The sequence below is a fragment of the Hermetia illucens genome, chromosome 3, assembly GCF_905115235.1.
Source record: "Hermetia illucens chromosome 3, iHerIll2.2.curated.20191125, whole genome shotgun sequence".
Taxonomy (NCBI): Eukaryota; Metazoa; Arthropoda; class Insecta; order Diptera; family Stratiomyidae; genus Hermetia; species Hermetia illucens.
In genome coordinates this window covers 51,921,885-51,937,575 of record NC_051851.1, presented here as the reverse complement: position 1 = coordinate 51,937,575, position 15,691 = coordinate 51,921,885, and the positions used below count along the sequence as shown (strand labels likewise).

Sequence of the window (15,691 nt, the reverse complement as noted above, 5' to 3'; positions counted from 1 at the left end):
GGATTCAACAGACGATATTAATCTAAGTACTAACCTGCATCAATTCGCTCACGAGCACTTGAATTACTCATACCCGAATAAGGGGTGTTACCTTTTGAAAATATTTCCCACATTAAAATACCATACGACCACACATCACATAGTGATGTGTATTTTCCAAAATTCAAGGCTTCTGGTGCTGTCCATTTGACTGGGATCTGCTTCATACCATCAGAGACTGAAATTGATATGTAAATTACCTTTGCTTCTATAGTACGATTTTACTGGCTTACCTATGTATTCTTCCTCTTCGCGGGACATTCCAAAATCTGAGATTTTTACAGAGTTTTCAAAGTCAATCAAACAATTTCGGGCGGCTAAGTCGCGGTGGATGCAATTCTTGGATTCTAAGTATCTCATTCCTGCAGAAAATAATGAGAGCATTAGACAAAGGTGACAAAGGATTTAATAGTCCGACATTTAGAAAATCAGTTTGAGCTAACCTGCTGCAGCATCTTTACACATTCCCATTAGCTGTTTAGAGGTAAACGTGTTTGCATTTTTACGAAGGAAATTGAGCAATGATCCACCTGTAAGGGGTTTGTGCAATTTGTTAGAATAGGCATTAGTATGTGTCTTATTTTGAAAATACCTGGTACTAATTCCATAACAATCATTATGGGTTGTTTTTGAACACAAATTCCAATCAATTTCACTATATTGGGATGATCGTATTGTTTTAATATTCTGCCCTCCTGAAGAAACTTCCGCTTCTGCTCTTCAGGTAGGGTCATTCGGCAGGTTTTGACTGCTACATCCTGTTTCGTTGATTTCAGTTTTGCTTTATATACGTCCCCAAAGTTACCCTGAAAATAAATTTAATTTAATGAATAAACACCGATGAACAGTAAAGAGAAGGGCTTTTGCTAGCTTGTGTTTTAGTTGAGATATTTATAACTTATAACGATATTGTTTCCTTTCATAAAAAAACGCCTTATACCACTCTTAAAAATAATGTTCCAGAAGAAAACGCTTCTATAATGCCATCTTAAAAATTTCATGGATTCAAAAGATCACAGATAAATGACAGTACTTTCTGATTCTCCCAGATATAACCCTGCAGAATCACATCCACTTCTCTCCTACACGCAAATAGCGTAACATAGAGAGTGCGACAATTCCTTTGCGAACTATGCTATACAATTTGAAGTTGAACTGCAAGAAAGGTGACATCCTTGTTTTTATTGTGCGTTGGAACGGTTTCAGTGTAACTTCCTGCAAGTATATCACACTTGATCCCGAGGATGATCAAGTTGTGTGCATAGTGCTAAAGCATAATGTGTAAGGTGCTCACGTTTATGCTTCCTGGCAGTTTCATTCTCAAGGCCACCGATTTAAACAGCAAACAAAAGTGGAGCTAATGGAATTATGGGAAGCCATAGGAGGTGCAGAGTTCATTTGGAATTTGGTTGAGAAATTAAGGGGAACAATTTCTTTCGAGAGTTTGTGCTAACTCTGTAGTAGTCTAATGAAATCGGCTTACAGATTAATTGGTCAAAAGTTGCATTTAGATGAATAAATGCTGCGAAGATTTTCTGATTTTTCTGTTTACATATTTTTACTAGGCCTGCTGGTACGCTGCTTGACTTTGTTCGAAAGGAGTTTTAGCAATAGTGTTCCCCACGAATATTTCGAATAATATTTATAGAATATTTTTTTAATAATATTTCCGAGAATAATGCTCCTTTTAGCAGCTGAGTCCTCAGACTAAAGCAACCATTCCCTAAACGCCCAAGATCTGACCAACCCCGATCAAAGGAAGGAGGTATTTGTTTCGTCATCCATTTTGGATGCGAATTGGAAGCAGCATATTACAGCACCACTTTCGGTTCAAAATCTTGCTTTCAAGCACCATCTCATTGATACGCAATTGCTACGGCGAGTGATCCTATCTGAACAGTTTCTTCTCCGGCAACAGCCAGAGTGATAATCATCATCATCATCATCAACGGCGCAACAACCGGTATCCGGTCTAGGCCTGCCTTAATGAGGAACTCCAGACATCCCGGTTTTGGGCCGAGGTCCACCAATTCGATATCGCTAAAAGCTGTCTGGCGTCCTGCCCTACGACATCGCTCCATCTTAGGCAGGGTCTGCCTTGTCTTCATTTTCTATCATAGATATTGCCATTATAGACTTTCCGGGTTGGATCATCCTCATTCATACGGATTAAGTGACTCGCCCACCGTAACCTATTGAGCCGGATTTTATCCACAACCTGATGGTCATTATATCGCTCATAGATTTCCGTCGTTATGTAGACTACGGAATCGTCTGTCCTCCTGTAGGGGGCCTAAATTCTTCGGACGATTCTTCTCTCGAACGCGGCCAAAAGTTCGCAATTTTTCTTGCTAAGAACCCAAGTCCCCGAGGAATACATGAGGACTGGCAAGATTATTGTCTTGTACAGTAAGAGCTTTGACCCTATGGTGGGACATTTCGAGCGGAACAGTTTTCGCAAGCTGAAATAGGCTCTGTTGGCTGACAACAACCGTGCGCGGATTTCTTCATCGTAACTGTTATCGGTTGTGATTTTCCACCCTAGATAGGAGAAGTTATCAACGGTCTCAAAGTTATATTCTCCTATTCTTATTCTTCCGGTTTGACCGGTGCGGTTTGATGTTGTTGGTTGGTTGGTTTTCGGTGCTGATGTTACCACCATATACTTTGTCTTGCCTTCATTGATGTGCAGCCCAAGAAGTCGCCGCCTGCTCGATCTGGATAGGCCAGTAGTTGGGTGGACTTTAAGAGGATCGTACCTCTTGCATTTACCCCAGCATCACGGATCACTTTCTCCAGGGCCAGGTTAAAGAGGGGGATGATAGGGCATCCCCTTGTCGTAGACCGTTGTTGATGTCGATTGGTCTTGAGAGTGATCCTGCTGCTTTTATTTTGCCTCGCACATTGGTCAGGGTCAGCCTAGTCAGTCTTATAAATTTCTTTGGGATACCAAATTCTCTCTTGGCCGTGTACAGTTTCACCCTGGCTATGCTTTCATAGGCGGCTTTAAAGTCGATGAATAGATGGCGCAATTGTTGTCCATATTCCAACAGTTTTTCCATCCCTTGATCTGTTGCTGATTTGCCTGGAGTGAAGTCTCTTTGGTATGGGCCAATGATGTTCTGGGCATATGGGGCTATCCAGCCTAACAAGATAGCGGAGAATATCTTATAGATGGTACTCAGCAACGTGATACCTCTATAATTGTTGCACTGTGTGACATCTCCCTTTTTATGAATGAGACAGATAATGCCTCGTTGCCAATCGTCAGACATTGATTCGCTGTCTCATAGCTTGAGCACAAGTTGATGAACCACTTGGTGTAACTGGTCGACTCCATATTTAACCAATTCGGCTGTAATTCCATCGGCTCCTGGCGACTTATGATTTTTAAGCCGACGAATTGCACGGACTGTTTCTCCTACACTTGGTGGTAGCAGTATTTGTCCGTCGTCTTCAGTTGGCGGGACCTCCAACTCGCCGATGTTCTGGTTGTTTAGTAGCTCATCAAAGTACTCAACCCATCACTCCAATATGCCCATTCTGTCGGAAATCAGATTTCCCTCTTTGTCTCGGCAGGATGAGCATCGAGGTGTATAAGGCTTCATCCTGCTGACTTGTTGGTAAAACTTCCGCGCCTGGTGCGGTTGCACCCTGTACTTTTCTAGTTCACAAACTTGTTGGTTCTCTCAAGCTTCCTTTTTCTGTCTGTGAAGTCGCTTCTCCGCTCGACGGAGTTCGTGATAAGTCTCTGCGCGTGCCCGCGTTCTGTGAGAATGCAACATTACTCGGTATGCGGCATTCTTCCATTCCGTTGCTAGCTTACATTCATCGTCAAAGCAGCCGTTCCGGCTTTTCTTGCGACTGGGGCCAAGTATCTTTGTGGCCGTATCAATGATAACGTTCTTCAGGTGGTTGTGAAGATCATTTGTTGTGGTATTGGTGGTATTGTTATTCGAGCTCGGAGTACCATGCCAACGAGATAGTGATCCGAGTCTATATTGGCCTCCCTATATGTTCTGACATTCATCAAGGCTGTGAGGTGGCGGCGTTCGATCAACACGTCGTCAATTTGGTTGAAAGTGGTCCCGTCTGGAGAGGCCCATGTATGTGGACCGCTGAGAGAGTGATAATAGTGGGGAATAGACATCCAAAATGGATCGAACATTCCCAACCCTCAGTTAGCTACCAGCACCCTCGGAAACTTCGGCAACGGACAACGTTTTCATATAGACTTTTGAAGCGGCACAGTCTCACACCAGCATCTATCGTCGTCAACCTGAATATAATTTCGCTTCTACAGCTCAAAATAAAGTGGCCATAATTTTAATAAACAATTTAATGGGGAACTGCAACCTGAGAAGTACAAGCTCAAAATATTTAGATTTTTAATTTAACAACTGGCCAGAAATTGACAACTGACGAGACCAATTCATCCCCTTTGAAGTTACCGATTAGCCATTTGTCATAGCTGAGGTAACTTATGGAATCCCCTTGTTTCGTGACATCTGCCGTTGGCGGACACACTTCGTGTTTGTCGATACAAACTGTTGTTTAGTTTGAAGTTAAATCTCTTTTTGCCTATCTGCGTGGGTGTAATAAACCGTGTTTCTTTTTGTTTTGTTCTTTTGGCTGTGAATCTGTTCCTGCTAAAAAAAGGTGAGTGCTTAAGTTTTATTTCTGCCCTTACATCCAATCAAACCTTGTAAGTAGAAATTTGTTTCTGTATTCTTTGGTGTGTGTTTTCCCCTGCATTTCTGCCTCAGTCAAGATAGGCCATGGAGGTTAGGGAATGTCAACCCCTGGACAAGGGGAAAATAAATTTAGACCAGTCCATCTCCCAAATGCCAACATCTCCTCAGGCACCTGTAGGGCCACAGTTCAAAAGCCCAACAGAAGTCGGTGGCTATGGCCTAACCAGGAAAGAGAGAATCTTTTGATTTCTACCAGCCACGGCTCAACTCAAAGCTTTCCCTGAGGTTACCCAGTCTCAGGACCTAAGCAAAATCTTTTCTTCAATGGAGAAGCAAAATATAGCTCCTATGGAGCAAACAACCCCAGTGTACAAATACAGCGAGAACGCTCAATGTAAAGCGTACACAGTATATGTGGAGAGAAGCAATCCCACGACATACATAGACAAGATTAATGGACAAGAAGTCCTAAATATCAGTGTGATGGCAACTCTTGCGAAAAAAAAATGTGCTCTATCTGGTAAGTCAGACCATGACGCCAGGGGCAGAAATTGCACTATCTGGGTCGAACATTTGACGATCATCAAGACGGCAGCAGTAAAAAATATCTCTATGAGAGAAGTTACCAAAAAAGTTAATTATTATGATTCATTGGACTGCGATGTTGATTGTGATGTTGCCTTCCTCCGCCGGAGAAAAGAGCAAGTCCGAACAATTGGACGAGGAATGCTTAAAATGAGTTCAACAGAACCATCAGAGGGAGTAAATAATTCAGTTCTGCAGTTAAACCAAATCCACGACCGAACACCAGAACACCCTTTCCCAAAGGCGACTATCAAGAACCACCTACGCCAAACCATCCTGTTTTTGAACAACCAACCTACACGGTTGTATCCGAGTATCAGAAAGTTTTGTTGCAAATTCTTAAACTCATGAACAGCATCTCTTCAAAGATACAAGATCCATCTTTGACAGAAGACATACAAAAAATTAAAAAACAGACTGACAAACTCAACATCACGTCCCCTCATTCTCGTTACTTAAGGGGGTCATCCCGTGTGAAGGCCGTTTTTTTTTGCCTTTTTTTGAAAAATTATTTTGAAGGACTGGATAAAGATAGAAACGTGATTTTTTCACCATATGTTTATTGATATCTCTAGTATATGTGATAAATTTTTCAGCTTGATTTCTTAGCTAATTTTCGGAATAGGTGTTATTTTATGCACCCATCTCCAAAAAAAGGTGTTTTTCTGCTGCCACGCTGGAGGGCGCTGTGTTCATCTGAGCGAAAAAAACTAAACGGCATTTTAATGTGGACAATATTCCACGGTCCGCAAACTGGGATAATTAGAAAATATTTAAAGGTAATTCGTTTTGAGAATGAAGAGGGGTCCTAAGTCCGCATCAACTTAATGCAGGACCGGACCAATTGAGGAGCAACTTACTCCTTCTTTTCTGGTCCACGGACCCCTCGCTGGGCTTGCACCCAAACTTTTTAAAAAAAGTGAAGTGGCGGCGGCTTTACGGTTTCTTACCAGGACAGAGGCAAATCGTCAGACGCTGCCTCACCTCTGCCCTGGGAGCAGCGTGACCGTAGCGGCTCGCAGATGTTGAATGCTCCTTTATATAATTCGTAAAACACGACATGCCTACGAATTATATTGAGCGCAAATCCGCCTTGCTGACCAAAGCTGGCCATGGCTGAAATATTCGTTTTGAGAATGAAGAGGGGTCCTAAGTCCGCATCAACTTAATGCAGGACCGGACCAATTGAGGAGCAACTTACTCCTTCTTTTCTGGTCCACGGACCCCTCGCTGGGCTTGCACCCAAACTTTTTAAAAAAAGTGAAGTGGCGGCGGCTTTACGGTTTCTTACCAGGACAGAGGCAAATCGTCAGACGCTGCCTCACCTCTGCCCTGGGAGCAGCGTGACCGTAGCGGCTCGCAGATGTTGAATGCTCCTTTATATAATTCGTAAAACACGACATGCCTACGAATTATATTGAGCGCAAATCCGCCTTGCTGACCAAAGCTGGCCATGGCTGAAATATTCGTTTTGAGAATGAAGAGGGGTCCTAAGTCCGCATCAACTTAATGCAGGACCGGACCAATTGAGGAGCAACTTACTCCTTCTTTTCTGGTCCACGGACCCCTCGCTGGGCTTGCACCCAAACTTTTTAAAAAAAGTGAAGTGGCGGCGGCTTTACGGTTTCTTACCAGGACAGAGGCAAATCGTCAGACGCTGCCTCACCTCTGCCCTGGGAGCAGCGTGACCGTAGCGGCTCGCAGATGTTGAATGCTCCTTTATATAATTCGTAAAACACGACATGCCTACGAATTATATTGAGCGCAAATCCGCCTTGCTGACCAAAGCTGGCCATGGCTGAAATATTCGTTTTGAGAATGAAGAGGGGTCCTAAGTCCGCATCAACTTAATGCAGGACCGGACCAATTGAGGAGCAACTTACTCCTTCTTTTCTGGTCCACGGACCCCTCGCTGGGCTTGCACCCAAACTTTTTAAAAAAAGTGAAGTGGCGGCGGCTTTACGGTTTCTTACCAGGACAGAGGCAAATCGTCAGACGCTGCCTCACCTCTGCCGCTACGGTCACGCTGCTCCCAGGGCAGAGGTGAGGCAGCGTCTGACGATTTGCCTCTGTCCTGGTAAGAAACCGTAAAGCCGCCGCCACTTCACTTTTTTTATTTAAAGGTAAATTTTTGGTGGGCTTTTAAACTTAATTTTTTGGATTTTGGTGTTTTTTTACGGCTTTTTTTATGAATAAAAAAAACTACAAGTCCGATTGCAATTATCCTAGTTTGCGGACCGTAGAAATATGTACTAAAGAAGCCGTGAAAATTTCAAAGAATTTGGTTGGATAGATTTTGAGCTATGGTGGCAGCCGATTTTCAAGATGCAGTTTCGAGAAAAACACATTTGAAAATTTAAATGTGATTATCAACAGTAAAATTTTAGCTCACCATTAATCTGCTATACCTGATCCATAGAGAGCACCCTCCGTTTCTTCAAAAAAGTCTTGTAAGGCCGATTGTTGCTCTCTGGTGTCAATTGTGGCTCTTTTAGCGAGGTCAGTCGATCGTCGTTCGGACCGCCAAATTCGCGCTTCATTACGGCATTCGGCATAAACCTGACATATGTGACCAACTTGACATCCCATTGTCACTAGGATTTTGAGAATGCCATTTAATCCTTCATTGAAAATAATTACAGCCAGAAAAGTGGCTATTTCTACGACCTTGGCCCCAGAATGAGGGTGTTTAGGAGCGAAAGTCCAGATTTAACGACTTATTGTTATTCTGGTCTCTGCTCCTAAACATCTGTTTAAGAGATCATCTCGTGACAAATCTTCGTAGATTGGTTTGATGACTGTTTGAACTTCTTCAGTCAAAAGTGCCTTCTCGTGGTGGAAACTATCCAGTTCTCCTTTAGCTTCCGCTTTGCGCCATTGCACCAACTGCCCTCGCCTGCTGGACAATTTTGATGCTGAGGATTTTCGTCTGTAGAACATTTAGGGAAGAAAGTTTCCCAAATTTCTTACTTCATTCCTTCTATCGAATTTGCGTGTCGACGAATAGCTAGTCCAGAAAATGTAGTGAGGTCCTTATCAATAAGTTTTCCAGCCCCTTTTCCACCAATGCCTTTGTGATTCTTCTTTGCATTTCTAAGCCGCGTTCCCATTCTTTTCTCGACATGTCCTTCGTATTCCTTTTTTACTACTACGTACACAGAAATTTGCAGAAATGCCGGAGAAAACTCCAGCAAAATCCAATATACAATATACAAAACTTATCGCAATTGGAACATCCATTTTCATGCTTGCTAAAAGCTTCTTTGCTGATGTTGATGCGAAGTCCTTTTTCTTCTCTAATAAGTATCGATTCCCATGAAATACTCGTTTTTTAGTGCGAGCATGACATTGAACGGTAAAGCAATCTCCCTTCGTACGATCCATTTAAAAAAATCACTGAACACACAAACAGCACAATACTTACTACAAAATATAACTGAGTATAGCTTGAAAGCCTTTCAATGCTCACTCTAGACTGGATTATCCTTTTTTTTCCAAACAGCAAATAAGTTTAGACAATTGATTGGTTTTTCATCCTTTTATATTTATACCTGTGTTCAAATTTATAAGGCTCAGGTAAAAAACTAACAGTTAAAAAAAGATTCGATCCTCTTTCTCACCGAGTACACTAGCCGCGGCTGCAAACTCCTTACCTGTTTAACCCTGTAATTTCTCAAGGACTCGGAATATCGGAAAATCCCTTTGCCCACATATTCTCCACTATATATAGATACAATTCATGCAAAAAAAAAAAATCGATTTCTCGAACCCGACACACGGGATGACCCCCTTAAAAGGTTTCAGTCTTATGTACAAATTCAGAGAGGATGGCTATTGTGGAGTTGCCCTCGCGTTTCGCAAAGGCATAAATGTAAGGCCAATAACCTATGATACCGAGATGGACATCATTATCGCTAAGACCCTGAACCTTAATCCAAACATCACCATTGCCCCCACATACAACCATGACTAATTTCAAAGTAGAACTGGACAAGCTATTTCAATTTCTGAGCAATACCCAACACAATAATAAAGGGCAACCTAAATGCCAGGTCATTTATACTTGGGGATTCCATAGAGAATAGTAAATAGAGGCATCTTTCAAACAGAATATGCAGATCAGATTTTAGATCTCTCAACAACGGTTCACTATCCTAGCAAAACAAGAGCATCTGCCCCAGATGTCACCCTCACTAATTGCAATACTATATGCTGGTCCTGGACCGCACTGGTACAACCGATTTCTAAGAGCAGGCATAAACCAATAGCCATTCACAGTAATACCATTGTAATTCAACAGAAATACGGAGCTTCACGGTCAATTTTCACCATCTTCTTAGGTTTTTGGGATAGCTCTCCCCCTTTAGTCATCCCCGGCCATTTAGGATTGTTCGTAGATCATTCTGCAATCCCATTTTAGTTATTACAAACTAGGTGTGGTTGCTCCGCTATGTCTCATTTAAGGGAAAATGGGAACCATATATATAATAGCAAATCATTAATTATCAAATGTATATACATATATATGGAAACGGCTTACCCTTCCAATTTTCTCCAATAAAATCACATCGTCATTACTCAGCTCCCATCGTTCACGTAAAACTGGCCGCCGGAGAATTGCTCCTGATTTAACTGTAACCGGTAATTCTGACTGGTGCTGATGCATAATTAACTCCTTTATGCTAGGGAAAGGAGGTCCTTCGAAACGATAATGACCATCCGCCGTTGTTTGAATTATGAAATGCTTATGACCATTCCAACTAACACTTAACACTATTTGACTTTCGTCATTCCGAATCGTTTCACGAACTAAGAAATCACCCTTGTTTTTCAGCAGTCTGACAACCTCTTCGCGTGGTAAAACACCATGGAACCATTCTTCCTCGTACAGCGGACGATTACCGGTAAAAGACATCTGGAAGTAAAATCAAGGATAAGAAAGATCCTGTTAAGAATTGTGGAGGCATGCAAATATCTAGCACTACATTTGGTGCAAATATGTATTTTATGTTTACTCTACCAGTAACTGAAAATTAGAAAAAAGAAATATTTTGCGGCACTGAAAATTGTAATTTTTATAAAGATTAATATATGCGAATGTATAGTTTTTAAGTTAAATTTATATGATAAGAAATTAAATTAGTTTTCTATTAGTGAAATATCTAATTTTTTCTCTTCTTGATGTAATGAATAAGTTTTAGCATGGTCCTATTGGAGAATTTTCTATCAATTCTATCTATCGTAAGCGTCGGGGTTTATCTTAATTTTTCACAGGAGAGAACTATTGTAGCTTCAGAGTGAAATTATGCGGTGTTTCCAACGATTAATTAATTGAAGTAATAAAAACTTGTTGTTTCTTTTTCGTTGGTGTGGGTATTTATTCTTGCAAATACCGATATTTCGGGAACCAACCAAATATCGGTATTTGCAAGAATAAATACCCACACCAACGAAAAAGAAACAACAAGTTTTTATTACTTCAATCTATTGTAGCTTGCTCGTGTAGAACATATTCATAGAGGGGATAGTATTTTGATCAATAGATGCTTTTATAGTTCACAAGCCTCACAATTCTCTTTATTTGCCTTTTTTATTGAATAATTGTATTGTAAACAAAAAGCATGGGGATCTCCTGACACTGAAACTTATTCGGCTAATCAAATTGACCATGCCCTTAGTCAGTAATAGGAAGCTTTTTAGGATATCTGATTAGTATTTTTTTCTAATTGAAGTAAAGTAAGCGCTTGAATACCAAATGTCAACAGGTGGACGATATCTTTAATTTAAAAATAGACGACGAATTCTTTGAAAAGTTAAAACTACCACCATAGTGAACAATGAACTGAGTAACTGCATGTATTGTAAATATTAGGATTTTTAATCTTTTCGATTGTTTTAGACCCTCAAGTTAAACCATAGTGAGCGCTCGTGTTGAGCCCCTTTTTCGAATGAGTCTATCTCTAGTTACCCTCAACATGAATTGAGAATCAAGTAAAATGTGACTTAAAAACCCATTGTCATTGAATATTTCAACACTTTGTAACCAGCAATATGATCGACATATGTAGACCCCGCAGAAAATATATTCAAAATTTTCATTCATCACTTTTACAATACTACCCACTCCGACAGTAAATTGCACGGAGATGTTAAGCACTGCACTCCAGAGGAATATACAATAACAGAAATTATTTGTCTCAAATATACCATTAGCTTAATCCCAACTACAATTTTATTTTATTATGTATATATATATTTCGGGAGCAACTTACTCCCTTCATCAGTACAAAGCTAATGCTAAGTACTGATGAAGGGAGTAAGTTGCTCCCGAAATATATATATACATAATAAAATAAAATTGTAGTTGGGATTAAGCTAATGGTCTATTAATTTTGGACTTAACTACAAACAGAAGGCGATATCTAACATGTTGGCTCAAATATACGTTAAAAACCTCATTTCAACTAATATTCATGGACTATTGTCATTATCTTTTTCAGGTTAAAGCAAATGCAATTCAGGGCTAATGAATATTGTATTCTAAAAAGAATTGTAATTCTAAAAAGAATCCGGTTCGGACTTATTTTGTATCTCCTCTGCGTCGGATTTATAATATCTTCCACTAGATATTTGCTCTTATCAACGTTTACGGATAATACGACGATTTTGAATTCATATATTAATCCAGCGTTACAACTCAAAACCTAAAATAACACGGAAAGTAAATAAAGAGGCGTTTCAAAGGCAAATGGACATAAGAGCCCCGCATGATTCTCACCCTCAAGAAAGGCAGATGTTCTGCGGTTACCTCGGAGTCCACCTCGATAGAAGGACGGATTGAAACTATGTAGATTCAAGTGATGAAAAAGGTCCGAAAGGAAATGAAATCGAATGAAAAACCGAATAATAAAACTTAATCTGGAATACAAGGTTGTCTTTATAAAGCAATAAGTTTATCATACCTATACTTTCCGGAATTATAGAAAGTATTGACCACAGTGACTATAGACCTAGATATGGATTTCGTCCTCGTTAATGTTAACATACGTACATACTGACAACAAGCTAGCATTGAAATTGACCTAAAATAAGAAGATAGAGCCGCTACAATTATCGTCATCAACGGTGCACCGGTATCCGGTCTAGGCCTGCCTTAGTAAGGAACTCCAGATACTCCGCTTTCGCGCCGAGGACCACCAATTCGATATGCTTAAAAGTTGTCCGACGTCTTCGCTTACGCCAGGCCTGCCGCGTCTTCTTTTTTCTACCATAGATATTGCCCTTATAGACTTTCTTGGCTGGATCATCCTCAACCATATGGAATAACTGAACTGCTCACTGCAACCTATTGAGCCGGATTTTATCCGGTCGTGGTATCGCTCATAAATTTCGTCATTATATAAGGTACGGAATCATCCATCCTCATGTAGGGGGTCCAACAATTTTTCGGAGGATTCTTCACTCGGACGTGGCAAAGTATTCAGAATTTTTCTTGTTAAAAACTCAAGTCTCCGAGGAATACATGGGGCCTGGAAAGATTATTGTCTTGCAGAGTAAAAGCTTCGACCCAATGGCGAGACGTTGAATGGCAGCCATATATATATATATCTATAAGATAGATTTCCGGTTAAGAGAACGAGAACAACCGAGAAACCGAGCGCACAAATGATCAATACATATTGTACAAATAGTTTCATTGGTTTCCAGAATAAAATGTTGTCAAACTGTTTATATGTGAACGACATACCAGTGGCAGATATAGTGAAATCTACTTTGTCAAACCCTCAGCAAAGGAGGTTGAGGAGCACTCTCTCCAAAACGTTACGATTGCACAAGTTTAGGTATTTAATGTTCGTACATAAGGAAAAACCAGAGAAGGATATTTTTGGGGATATATTGAGTGGAAATCCTAATGAGATCTCTGAAGGAATTGCTAAGATGATATAAACCAAAAAGGTAGAAGAAAGTAGGAAGTAGTGGAAGTTGGATGACTTCGACTTAGATCTCCTTTGCGCCTTCAGACAGATATCCGGAACTTAACGTAGGAAGTAAATAAACCGGTCAAGTATTGCAGTAGGAATGCGCCAGATTGCTGGTATGTCAATGCACAAACCAACACTTGAACAATCGGAAAGCGGAGTACTTCCTTGAATGTGTCTTTAGTAACATACTAAAAATACATGATGCAGCAAAGTTCTTAACTAATTTCAGGCAAAAAGTCCTAGATATAATTACAGGGAATATTCTTATGAGTGGGCTAGTTAGGAATCGAAGAGTGTCGGATTTGCCTTCTATGTGTGGCAGATCATAAAATAGTTCCAGTTGACGTTGAGGGGAATTCTGAAATAGAAGACATAATAAACAATCCCTGGAGAACAGATGGGGAATTCTATGAAAAACACCTAAGTAACCACACGAGTCCCTTACAGGAATGAGATCTAGCCAGATTGAAGGTAGACTTTTGAAGAAATTATAACCGTATCCTGTCCTACAATGCAAGACAATAGGAAAAACCAAAAAACTGCAGCGAAGAAAGCTGTGAAGAAGTGGGTGACACTTTCCTAGCATTATTTCAAAGCTCATAGAGGGCACCGTAGGTCCCTTTCTGAAAATGGTAAAAGACATTGTAGCCCTGGGTATATATCAAAGGGTTCAAGTTCTCTTTATTCCGAAAGCAATTAAAACGGTAAGAGCAATAAGGACGTCCTAGTTTTTTCTGACCAATTTACCTGAAATTCTTCGTGCTAAAGATAGTAGAGAAGTTATTGTTTTGAATATGGGGGATCCTAAGTCCACATGGACATGATGTTGGATCGGGCCAAATTGAGAGCAACTTGCTTCCACGTTTTTTAGTCCACAGACCCCTCGTTTGGGGCATAGCACCCAAGCATTCAAATAATAAGGACTAACGGTCCGGTCCAACATCATGTGAATGCAGAGTTAGGGCCCCCATATCCAAAACAATAACCTAGCTTTAGCCTAGCTTAGGTTCAAACTATTGATGGTTTAGTTTGAATATATCATAATTCGCAACCTTGTCTTGTTTTTGCGATTATATAAAGAAGCGTTTTTCTACCTGTTACCATTTTCAGTCACGCTGCTCCCAGGGCAGAGGTGAGGCAGTGTCTGCCCTGGACGAAACCGTTAGTCCTTGTTTTTCTTTTATAGTAGAGAAGGTTCTGGATAACTACATTAGAACTGACGTTCCGCGTAATTCCCTACATCATCACAATGTGCGTGCCTAGCAGCAAGATCAACTGAAACTGCCCTGTATCACTTGACGTGTCACAATAGATGCCAAAGTAGTACTGTGTGCATTTCTGGATATGGAAATTGCCTTTGACGAGACAAAGTAATCATTAATAGAAAGTCGAAAACACGCTGGCTTTCTGGATGGGCAAAAAGCTAAAAAATAGATTAATGGAGCTACCAATAGTTACCAATACTATAGTCCCGGACGCAAATGAAGGTTGTCCATAGAGTGGGGTGACATCATCGCTATTGTGGAATACATTATACAGGCCAGGGCTACCTAGTACTGGGATAAGGGTCCAGGGTTATGTTAATGATCTTATTTAAATTAGGGGGTCAAAATATGAGAACACCGTATGGGGTAGAAGTCGACTGAAACTGATGATTATTAGCAACTGGTACAGGAGGGCGGATTGAACTACTATTCTCTAGAACACTGTTGAAACGCTTAAGGTAGATTAGGCTAACGACACGGTGTTTCATTTATTTATATAATCTACAGTGTCTACAGTAAACGGAGGAAGAAAACGTAAATCGTCAGTGGCTACGAATGGAGCCAGAAGATCAATATGCAAGCGATTATATTCACCTAACATTCTGTGCAAAAGAAGTTCGCGAATGACGATGAACATTAAGGTTGGTTGTGTTGTATCACAGTATTGTATTTTGGAGGCTACCGAATTATTCAGTAAGCTGTTACAAAGCTTGGAAAGGACGTATGCATCAATCAAGTATCTTTGAGATTGAGAGAAACTGGATGGCCAGAATAACTAGAGTAGGGAAGATTGCTTATAAAGCATAGGGATCGGGTAAGTGAACTGATTCCATTACATGGCGATGATCTTTATAGATAGAGGACCAAAGCACAGAAGAACAAAGGAAAATGTTATGGACGAAGGAATTCTAAAGGGCGGCTGACGAATGGATATCCATGAATTGGTGGAACCAACGAGTAGCATTTTATTTATTAAGTAATAACTTGTATCGAACGCACCACAAATATAATGCGTCAAGTCTTGACCGAAGGGTATTTGATCAGTAAGCAAATCATCCGCAGAAAAGCGTTTTAAATGGGGTAAGAAAGGAAGCACAATTATTTATAAGAATGAAAATAGAAATGG

At 40.5% G+C, this 15,691-nt stretch overlaps 1 protein-coding gene across 11 annotated transcripts in view; it reads right to left on the bottom strand.

The window, feature by feature from the left end:
* Positions 1-15,691, bottom strand: part of LOC119650702 (tyrosine-protein kinase Fer) — a 132,859-nt gene that overhangs the window by 937 nt on the left and 116,231 nt on the right. For all 11 annotated transcript variants that reach the window (XM_038053695.1, XM_038053691.1, XM_038053690.1 and 8 more), the window contains 5 exons: positions 9,859-10,233; positions 632-845; positions 483-569; positions 273-401; positions 35-217 (listed from right to left, as the gene is read on the bottom strand). In XM_038053695.1, the coding sequence (XP_037909623.1) occupies positions 35-217; positions 273-401; positions 483-569; positions 632-845; positions 9,859-10,233 (988 nt within the window). The remainder of the gene's footprint in view (positions 1-34; positions 218-272; positions 402-482; positions 570-631; positions 846-9,858; positions 10,234-15,691) is intronic.